The following is a 21,747-nucleotide window of genomic DNA, read 5'->3' as shown; positions in this document are numbered from 1 at the left end:
TTCCATACTTTACGTGCTATTTAAATTGTCCAAGATGCGTTCGACCAGAAAAATGTTGCAAGTTTCGATAGACCTCGGTAGCTAACCTCTCCTGCCATGAAATAAACGAAAGTACCGCCGATAGTTGACGATCGTTTAACTTTCAATGGAACAACTTCCTCCTTACAGCATCACCGTAAACGTACGTTTTATTTCTTTGCTACCTGAGCGAACGACGCGGGTGAAGGTTTTTCATTTTTAATTACCAACAGTAGCGTGAAAAGTTCTCGGCCGCTGTACCACGGCCAGCAAAGTTTTAACGATATCCTGCTGACTGCTGGTAACCTCCTCCCCCTAACTCGTCCTCGAAAACTGGCGACTACTTGTTCGCAACATCTTCCGTATCGCATTGCAAACGTTCTTTTTAGTTATCGAATATATAGAACTTTTCGTAACGATCTTAAAAAGTTAGCTCGCCACCGCTAAACCAACCGGATTCCAAATTCAGCTTTCTCGAGAATCAACGGGGGAAGTTTGAGGACGATTCTCCCTTGTGTAAGGGAGATTCGTTAACGAACGGGAAGGCACTGACAGAGTCAGCGCGTAACCGTAGTAACATCTTTCTCAAAGAAACGGTTCCCCAGTGATCGACTTTGTGTCTTCGCCCTTTCAGTCAAGTCCCTGGAGGAATTTGAAACTTCAACCCCTTCGCCGGCGCGGCAGACCTAATTGTTACACTTCGTATAAATGCATTAGTTCCGCGCATTCGTTTCACGGTCCCACGAATCCCGGCGAACTTTCACACCCTTCTTCGTTTCTCTTTCGTCTCTGGAGACTTTTTTCCCAGTAACCAGGAACTATATAGAGTCAGGAGAGAAAGGTCCTAACGAATTTAAATGCCGCTCAAATAACCGCAAATGTAATTAATTCAATCTTCAAATCTCAGTCGAGGGATACGTGGGGTCGAAACATCGCGTCGTTCGTTCAAAAACGCAACGTAGTATTTTATTTAACTCTTACTTTAGTCGAGCTATTTGAATGGCTTTTTATATTTTTAATTCTTTCGTTTCTTCTATCGATAGTCACAATCGTTCGGTGACATTCGTCTTTTCGTTTACGTTCGCATGCCTTTTTAGTCCCGCGACGAGTTTCTCTCCAAACAGCTACTTTCACGCCCGAGTCTTTGTTTTGGCTAACTTTCCTGCTCGACAAACAACGTACTCGTCACTTTTTAAAATCACAGGAAGAATAATCGGTTCCGTGGGGAAGTATATCTCGCGGCAGTTTGCACGAGTTTCCTGGGCTGTCGTTCATCCCCTCGCCGTGCTTACTCGTGCGTGCACGTGTTGGTTTATGTAGCAAGAAGGGGGTGAAAACTGTCGAAAGATGCATCTTTCTGGAAGAACTGTCACACGAGGCGAACAACGGAAGGAAAGAAAAGGAAAGAGAAAGTGCCTCGCTCTCTGTGGTTTTATGGGTCGTCCAGCTCCATCATGCGCCGTAAAAGTACGATAAAACCACTGTTATACCGTGGAAAACCACCCCCGTTTTAAAGCACTGCGTGCATCGGCCCTTAAGACAAAAGGAACGAAAGGATCGAGAGACCGGGATGAAGATACGAGCGAACATCGAAGTAAAATTGATTCTTTTATGATCGATAAACGCACGCGACTTTTCCCAACCTGCTCTGTCTCTTTTCTCGTGGAAACACGATCTCGCGCTAGGGGTTCGCCGTTGCTCCTCGTCCGTCGAGAAAAATTGTCACGATAGCAAAGTCAACCACTTCGATGCGTCTGCAACCACACGGGGATGCTTTTAATATTTTTCTCGATTAGTCAAAGATTTTGATAATTAGGGAAAGATCCGGTGCGCGATGTTTCTACGTTCATATCGAACTTTGCTCGTTCGATTCGTTCATAATTGACACAAGTATGATACATTTTATATCAAAGCTTTGGCGATTTTTTACTGTTTCAGTCCTATCTTTACGAAATACTCAGGAAGAGGAACCGCCCGACCCGCAGCTAATGAGGTTGGACAACATGTTGATCGCGGAGGGTGTCGCAGGACCGGAAAAGGGTGGTGGCGCGGGAGCTGCGGCCTCTGCCGCGGCGGCAGCCGCGGCTGGACCACCTGGACAACCCGACAACGCCATCGAACATTCGGATTACAGAGCCAAACTTGCCCAAATTAGACAGATTTACCATCAGGAGCTGGAGAAATACGAACAGGTTCGTAAATGGTCATTCTCTTATCTTCCATATATCGCAGACTGTTACTGGAATTTCAGGTATTCTTTTTTCTGCGCTCGTCGTTAAATTCTGGAAAAAGTAAAGTGTTTCCGAATGCTCGATGTAATCGAATATAAGGGGTCACTGTGTAGTTTTTCCGCGGGATTTTTTTCTACCTTCGGGCTAAGCGATAAGAGGCCAGTTTAAGGGTAGCGGCGGAGTACGAGACTCGTCTCTGTTCGACGATTTGCGTGCTAATGAACCGACTCACTCGTGTTAAGTAAAATCTCGCGTGTCGGCCAGGTTAACGGCTGTATCACGAACTGCGGATCTCTATAATGTCAGGAAATTCCCTACAGGCTATTGTGTTTCGCGCTCGAAATTCGACGAACTTGTAAAACTTTACCACCAGCCTGTCCTAATACTTTTGTAAAACGTTCCACCTTTCTGATAATCCGTTAACGCTCGATTCCTTCGCGAGATCGATTAGACCGTTCGAAGATCCTTAAAATCGCCTGCACGAATATTCAATCATCGCGTATATCAATCGGAATATCGATTTGGTTTTTCATGCAAGCTATTTCGTATCCGGTTTCCAGTTTCGTTATTTCTGTCGCGAAAATTCAACGTTATTTGCTAGCACCGTGCCACGGAACGTTCGTTGTAACGCATTCAATTCCAGCTCATTAATATGCGCGCGATTGAAACGAAAAGCATCGGTGGCGTGCAACGCGCATGATCTCTCTCCCACTCGCCACCACTCACTTATCAACGATAAAAGCATAATTCTTTTTAACGCCTCTCGTGTTTTCTCTCCCTTTTGCATACTTTGCAAATAACCGTGGCCCGTCATTCGTACTGGCTCGGCTCGTGTATTCGCGCGTACATAAATACCAAATAACTCGTGCTCGAGTTCAGCGTGAAAGAGAGAGAGAGAGAGAGAGAATAAGATAGACAGAGAGTGAGAGAGAGTGGGGGGTGAGAGCGTGCTTTAATTGCCACACCCGTTTCGACCCCATATTTCACCGTGTGTCAGCGGTCTTGATGTCTCCCCGCAGTAAATACGCACACCCTTGCTTTGAGGTCCACCGGCCTGTATATGGACGCGTGTGGAATTCTTTGTAAACGCAACAATATGGACGCGGTTCGTGTCGAGATGTATGCGCTCGCGTGCACACACGCCGCTGTAACTCCAGTTACCGGGGGGTAGTTGACGCTCTATCGATAAGCCTGGTCATCAACAAGTTTAAACCCCATCCTGCTTTTTCCCTTCTTCTAAGAGTCAAACGTTATCGAGTTCGATGGTGGTTTCGTTTTACTTCCGTTTTTCGTCTTTCTTCCAGCGTTTAGCTTTAACCACACAGCCGATCTTTTATCTCTTTGTCCGACGTTAAATTCGGTTTTCGTTCCTCTTTCAGATTCGCTGCAAAATAAAATCCACTTGTGGTAGAAATTCTCTCTTTTTTTACGCCGCTCTATTCGTATCGCGTGCAAGCTCGCGATTGTTATTTAAAGGAACAACGTATACCCTTGTTCCGAACGGTATTCGGATAGCCGTGCAGTTTGGTGAGCTCGGATAATACAATGTATCGAGTTCTGCCGTAGAATATATTGCCGCGATTAAAAGTAACGTTATTACCGGTTGATATCGTCGTGGCCAAAAGTTTTATCATAACCGAAATTTACTATTCAAACTCGCCGCCCGAGTCACTGCATTAGGGTGAACGTCTGCCTGACTATGCAAAATGGCGTGACAAGTACGAGAATAGAACCGCATCGAGTTTTACGAGATCGCGTGATCACGGCCAACAAATACCGTCTGGCATGAATCTTACTGGTGCATGCCCTCCTTTGTTTTGCCCGATTCTTCCTACAGATTTTAACCTTTTCTCTGCGAGCTTTCTGCGCGTTAAACCATCGTCTTTTCTTCGGTGAACAAAATTTACGCAAAGTCGTACACACTTTTTTTCCTAATATTTCGTAAAGTTCAATCCATTTTGTTTTTCCGTTTCTTCTTCCTCTTTCTTTTTTTTTCCTTCTTCTCGTCTTGTCTCGTTATCATAATTCAGGATAAATGGGGATTGCGGCAATCCGTTCATGAAAATTACCGCGAACTTTGCTAAATTCGATTACGTAAGAAAGGAAGGCTATCGTATATTGCGGTAACCGCACAACAACCGCGGCAGACGTAACCACGATCAGGTATATTTAGCAGCATGCAGGTTGGAATTTCGATAACGCTCGCGAGCCAAAACCCTCACTATATCCGCTATATCCGCGAAATATTACACGCATATTAATAGAGGGAACTGCAGTAAAATTAGAGCCATCACGAGAAATTTCATTTTCCACGGAGACGAATTAACGGTCGTCATCGGGACACTTGTTGGCTTTGCCGTTTCAGGAGATGAATATCGACGTTTCGCGATTCCCTAACCTTCCTCAAACTATCTAGCACGTCTTGATTGATACGATACGGTTGTACGAGAATCCACGACCTCGTTCCTCCCTTCGTCTTCGTGCGTTACCTCGCCTTTTATAAGCCATCTATAGTACTACCTACTTGCGGCGCAAGTTTTCATTACCATCTCTAACTATATCTTTTGCGTGCGGTATTTTTCCTTAGCGAACGACAAATATTTCGCTTGAAAGAGAAACTGGCATTTGCCTCGCGATTGCCTTTTGTTCGATAGAGCGCTGCAACAACACCTGACGGTTCACTGGTCAATTTAGAAATTCCCGCTCAATTACTTAAGAAAATATTACTTTTTGGTTCGTCGTTCCGATAATTTGAAAATCGAAGGAAACACAAATACGCGGAGAAGAGCATAATTCTCAGTGGGTTTTCCATCCAATCCACCTACTCGAGATCGTCTCAAACCCCTCGTCCTAGGTGAACAGCGAGGCAGGAACGAAGCTGATCCACCCCACCAAGTCGGTGGTACGCTCGTGCAAAGAGAGAGAAGAGCAGAAAGGAAGAGAAGAGAACGAAGAGAAACGGGGGTGGATGGAAGAAAGACGAGGAGAGTACCAGGGTATGGCGGCAGAGTGGAATCCATTTCGAAATTGCGAGCCACCCTGTCCGACTTCTCCCCTGCCAACCTCTTCCTTCTAACGCCTTCCCTCAGGAAAATCCACCCTCCTCCGGTACCCTTCGCCCCCCCCCCTCGCTCGCTCCCTTTACCTCTTTCCTTTTCCTACCACCTTACCTTCTCCCTTTCTTTCCACCAGGCGCCCGTGTCCTTTCTTCGCTCCCTCCCGAAGGTAGCGTGCTCGTCTCGAATACTGATATCGAGCAAAGTCCTTTTTCCCTTAAACCGAGCAGCCACCAGGAATAATGCATTATACGTACGCGCCTTTCTTCTCGCTTTTTTTTTTTACTCTCGATCCTCGCCCCTTCTCTCTCATTTTTCGGTCTTCCGTCCTGCTTCTCCCGAGGCTTTCCTCCGCTTCTCTTTGCGATTTCGTCCTTACCTCGAAACGTCAGCGATCTTCCAAGCCGACTTTTCACGTTGAGACGACCTTTCTTTCCGCTTTTCCTGTATCCAAAGAAAACTCGTGAAGTCCATTAGACGATACATAGCGTGCCTCTTCTTACCTGAACCGTTAGCGTTTGCCCTCGATTTTTATCCATTTTAGATTTTGAAGCGCGGAAACACGGTCCTTGAGTGTTCGTTAATAACGAGGTGATTTTTTCATTTTGTCCCAGGCGTGTAACGAGTTCACAACCCACGTAATGAATCTACTGAGGGAACAAAGTCGTACCAGGCCAATCACGCCGAAGGAGATCGAGAGGATGGTTCAGATTATTCACAAGAAGTTCTCCAGCATTCAAATGCAGCTTAAACAGTCTACCTGCGAGGCGGTGATGATTCTGAGGAGTCGATTCCTCGACGCAAGGCGAGTGTTCGTTCCATAAACGTTGTTCATTTATTTTTATTACGTTAAAATCTCCGTCACGGTTTTCACCGACGTGGTTTTCACCGATGAATTGATTAAACGCATCGACACTGTCTTAATTCTTCGTCCTACAACAACGAGCGAGATTCGTGATAAGAAATTTGAGTGAAGAACAATAAGCACGAGCCTGATTCGTGGTACTTGAGCCGGGACAAACGTAAACGCGAGTCAGACTCCTGGTTCGATTGTCCTCGATATTTTGTTACTTTATCTACGCGTAATTCTTTGTTACGTTCACACGTTTAGGTTATAATCCCCTGAAAGAATTAAACAACCCTTATACCTATCATGACAGTAAAAAGAAAATCTAATATTGACGATAGTGAGAATATAGTAAGAAGTATGTTACTATTGCGAATAGTGATTCGATAGATTCTCATAATAACGAATGCCAACGATATTGTGTTTCCTATTATGTTTCATTGCTTCGAAAAATATCACACAGTTGAAGATTACTAATTTTCTACGAGTTTTCTCAAAATATTATTAATTTGAACCAAGTATTAATTTACAAATTAATTTACAATTTAATTTACGTTATCCACTATCAAATAATAAATCATTTTTCTTCACCAATGAATCGATCGTAATTACTTACCGGACATCTTGAAAGTATTAGTTGCGCACAAACGTGTTTATTATTTCACAATTCCTTTCGTTACACCGAAATGTACATGTTAGAAGACGCGTAAATTTTGCGCCAATTCGAACACACGACTAAACAGCTAAATGGCTCGACGTGTGATCGACCTTCTTGTTTATTGTGGCCTGACCAATCGGCAGTTAGCCTGTAGGACAAGAGGTTATCGGCAACAGTTTTGAACGACATATATTCTCTGTGAATTATATACATCATCAATAACGTATAACGATAGGCGATTTAGTAGCAGATAGGCACGTTCGAAAGAAGAAATAGGAATAGAAAGAAATATTTCTATAAAGGAATGTAAAATACAAATATTCATCTGTCAGTAGATTTTCTGAAGATAAAGACACAGATTTTGAGGTAATTAAGTTTGGATTAAGTTTGAATTAAACGTAATCGCTTATAGCCTGATCAAGGTCTCCTACCGTCGAACGTTGTCGGTCACTGATATTGTCAAACAAAACCATCGTTGATTAAAATCATATGGATTAGAACCGATGTTGTGTAGTAGTGTACAGTAAGTGAAAGGCGAGTGTTATCCGTTGTGAAAAGGAAATCGATTGTTACGTTACAGGCGTAAGAGACGGAATTTCAGCAAACAAGCGTCGGAAATTCTAAACGAATACTTTTATTCGCACCTCAGTAATCCGTATCCGAGCGAAGAAGCGAAAGAAGAGCTCGCACGAAAGTGTGGAATCACCGTGAGTCAGGTAAAGTAAATCAAAATATTTCTTGTAACTTGGACTCGTTGCTATCGCGTAACGGTAATTCGTGTGTGTGTCAATAATTATTTTAAAATAACGGAAGTTACTGAAACAACTATTCCCGATCGAACATTTTTTAACATCGGCCGAAGATTTACTAAATACGATAACCGATTGGTTTAAGGCATTTTTTAAATAATACTAAATAATAATAATAATAATAAAAGTTGTTCGTCGTATTTGTAGGTTTCCAATTGGTTTGGCAACAAGAGGATACGCTACAAGAAAAACATAGGTAAAGCACAGGAGGAGGCGAACTTGTACGCAGCCAAAAAGGCAGCTGGTAAGTTCCGTCCTTCGCAAATGAGCGACGGGTGTTCCTTGAAGAGTTCGTTTCGATAGCTTGCTCGTATTAAGGATATCGATAAAAATGAACAATAAATTATAATATGAAAGTTAAACGGTTGAAAAATACGATTCTTTTTAGTAGCCACAGTTGATACCGGCGGAGTGTTGCTGAGAAAACGACAACTGCGCGAGAGCAAACTCCTTTTACATACTCGGATAGATTATTATTTAGCGAAATTTCCACTCAACACCGGTAACACTACTTCGCATCATCTTCTTTTCATCGTCGCGATCATTTTTATATCAAACTCGATATTGGTGTAGAGGAAAAGTTTACGTGGCATAGCGGTTTCTCATTATCGTAAATTATCGTGAGATTCAGTTACTCGTTACTCTGGCTCTGTCACCGTTGTCGTCCCGGCTGACTAATAAATCTTTTAGGAGGAAACAAAATTATCGACTGGGGTTCGTAGCCTTTTTCTTTTTTTCTTTTCGCTATATAAAAAGATACGCTCAACTTGGAGCTGTATAACCATCTTAAATTATGCAACTGTCTTAACGTATCTCTCGCAAACACGACACGACACGATTTTCTTCGATAACGACACGTCATCTCGGTTCATTCGTATTTACTTTTTCGCATTCTCCATGAAATTAGAATAAAAATTCCGAGGGTGTTTCTTCTGGAAATTCTTCGCATTCGCACAACTTGCTGGTCGCGATTACGCGTACTTTTCTTAACAACCGAGACGTTTCTTTATTTTAGAGGGCAAGGCGAGATATTTTTAACTTACCAATTATACGGAGAAAGAGGGAACGAAAGATGAGAAGAGCGTAGGAGAATACACGAGTGCAGGAGGACGATGAGATGCCGGCATTCTCGCGTTTCTTTCGACACCCTCCATGCATTTGTCTTTCCTCAGCCACGCTCCTGGTAAACGGGCCGCAGTCTTCTCGTAATTAAAGAAACGGAATTCCAGCGATACTGGCGCCAGCACTGCGGAACCCAGTACTTCGTCTCGGATAGCGGAAATGTTTTCGCGTTTCGAAGGAAAAATTACCGCTGTTACATTCTGAAGTAACCAAGCTAATTTCCAAGTTATTGCGTTGTCGTTCAAATATTCCTATCGATACTTTACATGTAGTTCTCGATAATAGAAAATTCGTTGAAATTTCGCTTTCATCCGATAATTCGTTCATTCGATGCGGAATCGTCGAAAGACGATTTCACGATACGTATGTCGATTGAATTAATCGGTGGCGTCTGTAACTAGTCCTATTGGGAATTATATATGTATCGTGTTAAAAAGTCAATGAAATTCGAGGGAAAGATGAGCATCGACGACGCCACCGATTACACGAGATACAAAATTAGAAACGAGCTCACGTCTTTTTTTTGCGATAAACGAAGATGTTAATCAGTGAGGCGGAAGAACTTAAAAGACGCACCCTCGAATTTTGTATGCACCGCGATTGTTTCTACAGCAGCTTTTGCAGGAGCGTCGCCGTACAGTATGGGTGGTGCCAGTCAAGGCACCCCGACGCCGATGATGTCGCCGGCGCCACCCGGCGGGCCACAAGACATGGCCGGATACGGGATGGGCATAAACGGTAGCGACTACGGCTCGCAGCCGTACAACGACGGCTCCATGGGCTACGATCCTATGCACCAGGTAACCGTCAGAACTTCTCTTTCTAAGTAAATTCATTTCTACCTCGTAGTCAGCAATCATTGCCTCGCTTTCATCAATGCCCTCTTGCATTCCTTGAGCATGTTAGATAAGTCTTGATAACGCTTAACCCCGATGTCGAGGGATCTTCCGCGTGGTTCGAATGAATGGAAAGAGACGGCAAAATGGTTCTTTTCGTATCGTTTCCGTTTCGTTTCGTTTTTTCTTTTTTTTTTTTTTTTTTTCATCTTCAACGAATAATCGTCGTGTTTGGATGTAATAACGTTGGAACACTGCTCTCGATTTCCATCCATTTTCAAGCCATAGCATTGTGCTTCTATTATAAACGCATGCGCATCTCACCGCATATTCACACATATTGTGAGAAAGGACGTTTGGATGGGGAAGAGAACGAGGGAACGAAAGAAAGAGCAAGGAGGCGAAAGGAAAATGCAGCGAATGTGGTATTGGTGATGGTGAAAGAAAATTTGAGCTCGTGCTTATATACAGGGTGATTCAGTTTCAAGCAAATCAAAAACATAAAAAATAGTGTAAACGTTAAATATATACACACGATAAGTGTAATTACAGGCTGGTGATTTCTATTATCGATCGAACACTCTGTATGGAGTTGAGCGCGCGTGAATGCCGTGTTATGATAGCTTGTAAAGAACGGCGCGTGCGTCTGTAGGTGCAAGTAGGTGCGTGTTGTTAGAATATATAGGACTGGATTGGATATGCTGCTGCTGGCCCATAAATATGGGCTTAGAGGAAGCCGATAGTGGTGGCAGGAGCGGAAGGTTGGAGGAGAAAGAGTATCAGGGAGTGCACACGGAGCCAGCAGCAGCCAGTAACATAAGGGTTGCTTAGTATGCATTGGAGTTGCTAAGTCACTTTTTAGGTAGGGCTGCTCCCTCACATATTAATAGACTTGGTAGGTGCGCGGTCCTGCTTCTAACGAGCTGCCTCTATTCGACCGATGAAACGCAACGGGACTGTATCTTCCGAGATCCAAAATTCCTCTGTATCTGGCACGTAAGCGAACGGCAGTGTCATGATTTCCCTAAATCTCGTTTGTTGTTTCTCCTTTTATTAGGTTTTCAGTGACAGTCTTTAGAAGGACAGTAGTGAAAAAAATAAAGTCGCATCAAAGGACAAAAGGATCGATGTTTGAAATTGTAACTATGCGTTAGCAATTTCTGTCCTTATGGTTTCCCCTTGTATTCGCGTTGTTTCAAAACAAAGGAACAAAATGTATCGTACAGCTTGCGTCCGGTTCTTCGAATCCAGTAAATCTTTCTGACATGCAATTTCGACGGTGTCACGTGATAAAGAGTGACGTTGAATTAAATTCATGCACATATACAAACGCGCGAGCCGGTTGCTCGACTAGCTGGGAAATTTGTAGATATTCTCAATTGCTAGATTAAATATCCCCCATGTCGATACGCCAGCCGTTTGTCTGTGCGTACTTCGTTACAAATGTTGCACCGCGTCATCGTTGACTCGCTTCAAAATACGTTCTGATGCCGGACGTTCGAATCTGTATCGAATGAAAAGTGCATCTTCATTCTATGCTTTGTTCTATTACCTATGTCGAGAATACTTGCAATATCTCGTTTATTCACGCTGCTCTTAAAACATTCTCCTCTATCGATTTACATATATATATGATATTTTATATTATTGTATATATAAATCGAAAAGGGAGGATCGAAAAAGCAAAAGGAATCGTTTGGTTAACGTGTATCGTCTTTAAAGCGATCCGCACTGAGAGCTATTCCGCTCTTACGTTATCTTCTCCGTTCGTATTTTTCTCATTACCGTTGCATTTCCAGAAATTCGAATCGACCAGGAAAACCGGAGAAGTTCGCAGGAAAATTAATTTCGCGGTTCATCCGGTTCGGCCATGGCTCCAGTCCCAGGGGCGAGAACCCGCTCGAAATGAAGCGACTAAAATGCATGCTTTCTCCTAGCTGCCGCGTTTTCAAATCACCTCTGCTTCTCGTTTCGTTTTCTACCTTCGTCTGGTTCGGCTACGTCTGAACTTGCCTATTCTTCACTTCTTTCTCGTTACCGCGAACGTCCAAGAATTTTCTCGAGTCGAACGCTCGTGCTTCTTCTGTCTCGCTTTGAATTCTCCACCAACTCAATATCCATCCAAATCAACTTTGAATTTTCTTCTTTCCCCCCTACGTGTTATATCTACCCAAAGAGTTTAGAGTACGGAATAAACGTGCTTCGAATTGCGCTTTCACCGGCAATTGGCACTAAAAAAAAAAAGACCTCGTAGCAATGATAAAAACGCCCTTGCTGCTGCAACTGGCACTAACGTTTCCATAATCGCATACATAACAAAAAGGCAATTGCTTGCACACGATTATATGTATAATGTATAAGCACCAAGACTATTTTTTACACATCGTGTCGGATCTGTCTAACATAACGCCCGTTTCGCCGATCTATAATCCGTTTTCCCGTTGCTACACTCTTGTCTGTGGTTTCATTTGATCTTTTTCATAACCCCGATTTTTAATCGCTGTTGGTTGGTACCCCGAATCTAACAAAACGAAGCAAAGAACTGTGTTTGTTGCAACAAGAAATTGGGGTGCGGAGTGTCTAACGTGTGTTCGCACGATTTCCAACTGTATTTTCTTGGCTCAACGACAAAAAACGAACAAATCTTCAAGATCACGAGCTTGATACATCTCTGTCTTCTTTTTTTTTCTTTTTTTTTTTTTCTTTGTAATTTTTCAAGTAATATCGACTGTCGGATAATCGCACCTGCTTTTCGTACGCTTGTCGGGAAGATATCTACTGATAACGGATAATTTTAAACGTAGACTTGCTAAATATAATTTACGCTACACCTATAGCGTGTCGGAGAACTCTTGAATGAAATCTAAAGTTTCTCAGTAGATACCAACTTACTTCTCTCGATATTCGGACTCGTTTCACGATTTTTCCTATATAGAAAGTACGCAACTTGGAACGTACGTAACTCGATTTATTAATTGGGCGATTCGGTCGTAATTTCGCGATCACATATCGTACGATATATATCCGCGGTGTATTTACGTGGGATAGCGAAGGGGGAAATTTCATTTCAACGAGATATGGCGCGAGTTTGTATCTCGAGAGAAGGTAAGGCGACCCGGAAAGGGGGATCGATTGGCAAAAATGCACTGACGGCCGCGCGCTTTCAAGCGCATTGTTACAAGCACAGTTCGCACGGTCTTGCACCTGTAATAATATCGTTACGATTGATCAGTCGTCTGTTCCTTGGTCTCTTCTACTCTCCATCACCTAACGATTTGGCTGATACACGAATTTCGTCGACGAACCGTCCATCTTCGCGGAACGCGATTCGCGATCCACTAGAACTAGAGTTCTGTTTATGCGATTTTGCCACAGTCCTGCGAGAAATATGTTTCTCTATTCGATTTCACTGGTGAATTTCGTTGCTCCGAGGAAGATGTACGGTTCGGTGGACTGCTAGGGTGGTCGGCTGTTTGCTCTCGAACACAAGCTGAATCCAAATTCGTCCCGTTTAAATTCACTTAGATCTTTTTTTCTTTCTCTCTTGACGCAGATGAAACGAAATTCATAGAAGGCGACAGAGAGTGAGAGAGACATCGAATCAGACTTCACGCAAAAAGAGTACGCAATTAGAGAGCGAAAGAAAAAAAAAATTGAGAGAGCAAGTAAGAAGCATTCGCGGAAAGAAAGGAAAAGACGAGAATCGCGCGACCTGGCTAAAGTAAACGAGAGATTAAAAGAAAAAAAAGCCAGACGGCTGGTGCGTGTCCACTGATCTCAGCCTTATGTGCTTTCTGTTGTGTTCACAGTGACGCGCCGTGCCAACGAAAAATCCAATTGCGATCGTAGATTCGTCATCGAGCTCGACGTGTGCTGGCTTTACGCGAACGCGTGAATCCGCTTGCGTTTCACGAGAGATTGGAGGAATGCGTGAAGTATGTCTGAGAGAGATTCGCGAACGATGTTCGAGATTAGAAATCGACGAGCCGTTCGGGATGTATCATCCTTCGTTGCAACAAGCACAGGTCTCTTTCCCTCGAACGGTCGAAACGACGAGTTTCGAAAAGAGACAGACGAAATTTCGAACAAACTGATTCGCATAGAATCCAGACATCGACTCGTAGATAGTGCAATATACTCATAATTACTATATAAATACATTTATACGCGTTCTTTTTCTTTTCTTTTTTTTTTTTTTTTTCGTTGATATTATTCTTGGCGCTTGATTTTTCGAGCCTTTCTCACGTATCGTGTCGTTTTTGTCGCCTCGCTCGAAGCCGGGAACTGACGATTAACGAATCAACTGGAAATGAGATATTTTTAAAGCGACGAATTTTTATCGAACTTTGTTCGTTCGTTGTTCTGCCTGAGACGTTTTCGCAGCGACGTTCTCGCCTTCGAGCTCGTTTCTAGATTTAGACTTTGCCGAATGTGCAATAAAACTTCTGTATCAGGCCTTCTTTGAGCGAGAAAAGCACGAGGTAGCTCGTTTATAGGTAGGTTACCGAATTGGTGGCAGCGAGTAGTAAATTAATCCGAGCCAATCGTATCGGTGGAACACGGTCGATCAAAGAACGAACGTTTCGTCGCGCCTTTTACTTTTTATTTCGCTAACGGTTCGCTGTATTTGACCGATAACGATGGTTCCGAAGGGATTAACGAATCGATGTTTGAAACTAGGCAGCTTACGATATCGCAGAAATACGGGGAAGTAGACTGCAAGCATATCGTAAACGCGTATCGTCACGTTACTTTCGAAACAAATCGTCCCCTAGCAGTTTTTCGTACGCGATCAACCACGCCTGTTCGTTGCGCATAATAGCACGAGATCAGGCGAACGAGTACGACGATCTCTGTCCGTGCTACAGCTACTTATAGACTATCTGTGCTATGCAGATACATCCTCGAAGAACGCACCATGCGGTTTCTTGTCGCTCTCGTATGGCTTTCGATACTTAATCTTACAATTAGAATATCTTCTACAGAGTTTCGCATCGCACGGCAATGTATTCGTTACATATACACATTCACGTTTAAGAATACACGACACACATACGCTGACTTACAAAGTGATATAGAAAGAATTACGCAGATCAGAGAATTCTTTACGGATGGATAATTCCTCGAGAGACATCTTCGTGGCATGCATGGCTGCATGTAGAATTACAGTTTATACGTTTATACTGGTCTTACACAGTAGTACGTGTGTGCGTTTATCATTACTTCTACATATTCTATTATTATTTTTTTGTTGTTGTTTTTTCTTTTTTTTTTTTTTTTTTTTTGTTTTTGCGGGACGATTGGCTGGGGTTTTCTGGGTGAATAGATAAAAGGCGAAAGAGGAGATGAGAGAGCGTGAAAGAGGGCGGATGTCAAAGATTTCATATTTAGTTCATTTGCAGAGTTATACATTTTTCGCGTAGATAGTAGAATAGGCGCCGGTTTGTTGCATTGGCAAATTAGAGTGAAAGGATTTCCTAGTTTTGCTGTTTGTTCCTTTGTTCTGCAATCATCATCTCGATCATTAGAATCTTTCGTGTTATGTAGCAAATCCTTTCGTGCTCGTAACGGGAGTCGAACGTATTCTTTTTATGAAAAAAAAATAAATAAATAAATAAATAAATAAGGAAAGAAAAGAGAAAAGACAGTTGTTAAAAAAGAAAAAAAGAAGGACGTTGCGAAGCAAGAAGGTAAATCGATATCCTGATACGAGCAGCCAATTCAAATAGCCCGCGCTTTCGTAAAATTCCATATAATTTGTATATCATGGTTATTCGAGAAACGTCTGTCTGTGCTGACAAAAAAATGCGTAAAGTTGTGAAACGAAGGCGATGCTTAGTGACCAATGACACGCAATTTTGTCGCCACCTGCAGGGAATAAAGACAGAGAGCTAAAAATCAATTGAAAAAAAAATCGAAAAAAAATGACGCAGGGAAAATCACTGACCGGAGGGCCCGGTGCGGCCGGATGGATGCAACAACGCGAGGCGGTGCCGGAATTTCCGCCACTCCACGATTCAGCGGACTCTGATTCCGACCGAGAAAATGAAAAACGACCGCGCGTCTAAAATTACTTTTGGGATGAACGACCTAGCATGGTAACGAAACTAATAAAACAAAATACATGCAAAAAAACGCAGCAACAGAATTGAGAGAGAAAAAAGAGAAAAAAGCATAGAGTAGAGTGTATGTCAGAGAAAGAGGGGAAAAAAAAAAAGAGCAGACGTACCGCTACCGGACAACCAGGAACCACGTCGTCACCCACTACCGACACGCACACGCTCTCGTCGGCACACAGCCACATACACCAACATACGTATACACATTTGCGATAACGCGCACCTCCGAGCCACACACAAGGAAATAATGTTCGTTGGTGTTCCTACGATTAATAATAACATTAGTTTCCGGTTTTGAAACATTTTTCTCTTTTTCCGTCAAGAGAGAAGGCCAAACGCACCGAAGGATGCGACGATATTAATTAGTCTATCGCGAATTAATCCGTAGTACACTTTTAGCAATTTCTCGAGATAAATACGACCATGAGAGAATGTTAGTTATTCGATGATTCGCGCATCGAACAGGAACGATTTCATACGCGCGTTCGCAACTTCTTTGCTTCTGCCCTTCGATCTTGATACCTTAATCTTGCCTTATCGAGTGACTGTGCACGGGCATCCACGTCACCTATTTACAGAGGATTTAAAGAGCGAAACGTGTGAGAGGAATTAAAAGAGAAAAGGCGGGTAGAAAGAAAGAAAGAAAGAAAGAAAGAGAGAGAGAGAGCGAGAGAGAGAGAGAGAGAGAAAGAGAGAGAGAGTGCGAGAGTATGAGAGAGTGGAAAGGACGGCGAACGATAAGAATCCGTAGGGCAATGTGCTCTTAAGAAACGTAGGTTCGCTTCTATTAAGACAATACGGTAGCGTACAGGCGCCTAGCTAAGGAGAGAGAGGGAGAGAGCGTATACAATCAACTAATTGTTTTATTTTTTACGTATGCTACATACACGCATACGTAGATGGACGTAGCTTGTACAGATATTTTTATTCTTATTATCGTCCCTATCCCGATACCCTACGATTGATCGGACGATTTGATTTTAAATATTTAACTTTGTCTTTGTAATCATTTTTACCCTCATGTTATGTATATCCCCCCCCCCCCATTATAATACGTAGCGTAAATTTTTGCTGGGTAAGGATTTAAGAGAATAATATTTTGGACGTACATAAAGAAATATATATATATATATCGTTTCTTTTTTCGTTTCTCTATTTCTCGACGAGACAGACATTTCTAGAAATTTGTGATCTGTCGTGAAGCAGCTTCCAGCTAGATTTTTCATGTAATTCCTTTTAAATCTAGTCCCAGCAGTATCCCGAGTATCGTGTAATGCTAGCGAATGTTTCTTACGTTCGATTATGGTTTAAGTTCCGAGTCTTAAGTTTAGCTTCGAATTATACTTTTATAGCGATACGTTGACGATGTTTGCGTGCTGATTTGTTCAATTTCGTTCGAACGCGAGGACACCATTTAGTGTTTCTGTGCTAAGAAACAGATCACGATCATTGTAATAATTTTCCAGCATTATTATTTATTTACTGAAATTTGAGTACGCGCATGTGTTTCATAGGTATATAAGAAGACGATTTGTCGGTGTCCTCGCTGTACAAAGCTTAGTATCGTACACTTTGTTACGTTGAAAAATTGTGTGCATGATTGTACCTATGAGCGGGCCGAAAAACTCGATCCGTTTTCTACATTTCTTTTTTCGTTTTTTTTTTCTTCGTTTTTTCTCTGTAAAACAACGATTCAGCACGAGATCTTATTAAAAATTCTTTCCTTTGTCTCTTTTGTTTTGTTTCGTCGATTTCAACAGCCGACACACGTACAGAGACACAGGTGTCGAATCCAGAATTCGAACTCCGCCATTTGATTGGTAGTCGCGAAGCGCCAAACTTTCGGCCACTCTTCTCGACCAAACTTGTTCATTCGGCTTCGATCACGCAACTTTTTGCAAATCAAAGTATATTTTCTAGTGATGTAAAACGTCGTCGTTTACATGGTTGCTAATTGGCTAATCGGCTAATCGGCTAATCCGTCGGAGCGTAGAGAAACGAATCGAAGTCGGATTTTTATCGATACTGCTGCGCTTCTTCCGGTCGAACGGAAATATAGGTTTCGAAAGCGGCGCGAGACAACGCGATTCAACTGGATTCGACATTTAAAATATACGATTGCGCCTGTCTATCCTTAGTTGGTCGTACGTACGTAGGTACATATGTATTGTGTATACGTATACATGTGTATAAAAATATATATTCTATACTTTCGTATCTGTATAACTCCGTATGTCATCATTGCGATGGTAAATTTCTACGATGAACTGGGCAGAAACGTAAAGATTGCGTTCCGACCAAGTTTTCCTTCGACCGTATGCGTGCATGAATCTGAATAGTCGCCGGAAAAAGATATTTCGGATAAATTCTAGTTGACGCAATAACGTTGCAAATCATCTTCGTCGCTTTATTTCTTCGATTCTTTGAAAAAGTGGACACTATCGGATATTTCTTGACGCTCGAGTTAACTTAACGAGTGTAAAAACGAATCGCGAGGAATTGTTAATAGTGCTTTTTCACGCGACTGTGTGATCACGCTCGCGTACACGGCCGGTACTGTTTGCTTTCAGGAGCTGTCGCCTTGAAATACTTAGAGGAATCGCAAGAAGATGCGCGAAACAGACAATTACGAGAATGAAATTAAGATGTAGAAACGCATATGTATAAGATGTATCGTGAAAATGCTCGCGCAATCCGATCACCTCACTATCTGTGATCCGAGGCTCGTCGTTAACGCGGCGAGTAATACGAACTAAAAATCGATATTAAGCTATTAATGTTATGTAATACAGATTCTCTAAGCGAGAAGCGTTCACGTTCCTAAGCGACGCGTAAAAAGAAAGTCGCACCAGAATTCGACGAACGAACGATACGTTGTCGAGCTTTGGTTTACGATCGAAAGCTAACGAACAACACACCACCGCGATACGACAAGTTCACCCAACATTCGCAATATACGTGATAGGATTAAGCAAAAGGGTTGGTTGTTTGTGCTTGCGAAAGAAAGGAGCGGCCAGAAACGGCAGATACCCGTTCCTAGTCGGTTTATCGTCCTTTACCTTTTTCACTTCTTCGACTTGTACGACAACTGCTTCTTCGTCCTCTTTTTCTCCCACTTCATCGTTTCCTCTTTTTGTTCCACACTGTTTTGCGAAGATCAAGCGTGAACGCTTCTATGCATCGACGCCACCTTTCTCCCTCTCAGCGAGACTCATCGAGCGAAGATGGTCGAAATGAAAAGACAGTGAACGGAAAAAGGGATGAACATATAGAAACGTGATGAGCAAGCAGATAAAAAAGTACGATCGGGAAACGGAATAGAAACGAAGCAATGGTCCCGCGACACAACACTAATGTATACGATTTTTCAACATGAAAATATTATATATTGTAGCTATACATATAGAGGTATATAAAAGAGAATAGTCCATAGGCAAAAATGTAATAGCTAAGTACATCATTGTAACGACGATACTAACTAGTAAAACGAGATTTATTTTATTATTATCATGGTCGCTGTTGTTTATTATTATTATTAGTATTATTATAATTATTATTGTTATTATTATCATCACTATTATTATTATTATCATTATTATCATTATTATTATTATTATTATTATTATTATTATTATTATTATCATCGTCGTCATCATCATTATAATTAATGACCACTACTACTGCTAATACTTACCGCTACTACTACTACTACTACTACTACTACTACTACTACTACTACTACTACTACTACTACTACTACTACTACTACTACTACTACTACTACTACTACTACCACCACCACTAACCCTACTGCTGCTGCTACTACTACCATGATTACTACTACTACAAGTACTAGAAGTATTACCGCTACTGATCCTACTGATACTACTATCGCCAACACCATCACCATCCGTACTACTACTGCTGCTACTGTTATTACTATCAAAACTATTACTACTACTGCGAACGGTGCTGTTATTACTACTACTACTACTACTACTACTGCGACTATTCCTGTTGTTGAATCTACTATTATTAGAACTGCTCGTGCTGCTATTACTACTGCTAATTCTTCTGGTACTACTATCACCACTATTGCCACCAACCATATTACTGCTACTACTACTGTTATTGCTATGAAAACTATTACTACTGCTTCGAACGCTGAAGTTACTATTATTAATACTACCCCTTCTATGACTATTCCTGCTGCTACTGCTGTTACTACTACGAATGCTACTCCTACGACTGTTCCTGCAAATCCTTCTATTGTTATTATTACGACTGTTCCTGCTGCTTATGTTCTTAATACCACTATTTCCATTATGCCTGCTACGACTGCTGCTGGTACTGCCTCTATCCTTATTGATACCACTGTTGCTTCTACTGCTTCTGCCGTTACTATTACTGCTCCTGCTGCCGCATCCGTTTGCCGCTGCTGCTGCGGTTGCAGCTGCTGCTACTAGCACCACTACCACTAGTACTACCACTATTAATTACTACTACCACTACTACGACTGTTGCTGCTACTACTATTACTGCTACTACCACCACTACTACAACTGCTACTGCAACTACTACTACTGCAACTACTACTACTGCAACTACTACTACTGCAACTACTACTACTGCTACTAGTACTACAACTACTACTACTACTACTACTACTTCTACTACTACTACTACTGCTACTACTACTACTACTACTACTACTACTACTACTACTACTACTACTACTACTACTACTACTACTTCTACTACTTCTACTGCTACTGTTACTATTACTATCGCCGTTATTATTATCATTACTAATATTATTGATATTTGTGATCTTCGTATTGTGGTGATCGCGTTCCAATTTAATTATTAGGTTCATGGATTATTTTTATTATTATTATTATTATTGAAATTTATTATTATGCCCAAAACGCGTTGGACGTACCTTTTGAAGACAGAAGAAAGTCGATCAACAGCTAGATAATTTTTATGGATTTATTAACTATTGATTGTCGTGATGAATTGCGGCCCGACGATTTATTACTTAGCACGTAGGAAAAAAGAAAAAAGGATATCCATTTATTGTATAAACGAAGATGAGGCGAAGATGAGAATTACGAGTATCCTGCAGAAGATTAGGTGGTTAAATTCTGTTGTTAAATAATATGTCGCTGGTGAAACTATCGACTGAAGATCGAACATTGAGAAATATTCCCCTTTAATTTATATCCTTTTCTACTCCTAACGCGATTCGTCAATTTGCTATTTATTTATTTATTTGTTAAAATTATATATATTAAAATTTAGACTACGTTACTTTGTTCACTCAAAGAACTCACAGACAAGACAGTTGTAAGAAAAAGGGAAATTTCATGTCCTCGTCTCAAAAGTCAATCTTCAGCCAATTTTTTCACCAACCATGCGACCAGTACAAGTGCGTTTGGCACAGCTAGTATACGACAAAAGAGCGCCTGAAGTTCGCCGCGAGACCGGCTTCAAGCGTTCCTTAATAAGCTCTACCTAACATTTAATAAAACGAAATGAAAACGAGTCACGAATACGAGATCGATAAGACGAAGTAAAAAAAAAAAAAAAAAAAAGAATAAGAAATAACGTTTAACATTTATGGATACACGATATAAGATACTATATATTCATATTCCCCGCTCCCCCTCCGCTCGATCCCTTCCTTCAATCGTCTAACTTTCGTTCAAGATAACCAGAGAAAGAAAAGGTCATCTGTAAAATTTACCGAACCGCACGCCGACGCTGGTTATTATTGCATTTATGTTTCTCGTTGTCGGATGAAATTTCAACTAGCTTTCCTTTCGAAGCGTTTTCGAAGAGATTCGTTTTCTAATTAATAAAAGGGGAAGAAATCTCGATCGTTTCGATAGCGAATCTACAATTTTATAAAGTTACTAAAATTTCGTAATGTGAAAATTTTAAACGTCGCGCTTTTTCGAAACCGATATTCCTTCTTTTTCTTTTCTCGCCAGCTTTCTTAAATATATTCGGAAAATAAATAAATATTTTTAAAAGTTTCAAAAACGG

General features: G+C 41.6%; 1 protein-coding gene across 7 annotated transcripts in view; it reads left to right on the top strand.

Annotated features, from left to right (window-relative positions):
• Nucleotides 1–19,206, top strand: part of LOC117230214 (homeobox protein extradenticle) — a 41,335-nt gene extending 22,129 nt beyond the window's left edge. Inside the window, exons 3-8 of one of the 7 annotated variants that reach the window (XM_033487386.1) lie at nucleotides 1,957–2,210; nucleotides 5,920–6,110; nucleotides 7,391–7,526; nucleotides 7,767–7,863; nucleotides 9,366–9,541; nucleotides 15,511–19,206. In XM_033487386.1, the coding sequence (XP_033343277.1) occupies nucleotides 1,957–2,210; nucleotides 5,920–6,110; nucleotides 7,391–7,526; nucleotides 7,767–7,863; nucleotides 9,366–9,541; nucleotides 15,511–15,645 (989 nt within the window). In that variant the 3' untranslated portion in view covers nucleotides 15,646–19,206. The other 6 variants (XM_033487413.1, XM_033487378.1, XM_033487395.1 and 3 more) reach the window with 6 other exon arrangements.
• The last annotated feature ends 2,541 nt before the right edge of the window (nucleotides 19,207–21,747 follow it).

Source organism: Bombus vosnesenskii, unplaced genomic scaffold (genome assembly GCF_011952255.1).
Source record: "Bombus vosnesenskii isolate JDL3184/JDL3185 unplaced genomic scaffold, Bvos_JDL3184-5_v1.1 scf7180000013262, whole genome shotgun sequence".
Lineage (NCBI taxonomy): Eukaryota > Metazoa > Arthropoda > Insecta > Hymenoptera > Apidae > Bombus > Bombus vosnesenskii.
This window is presented reverse-complemented; position numbering and strand designations above follow the sequence as displayed.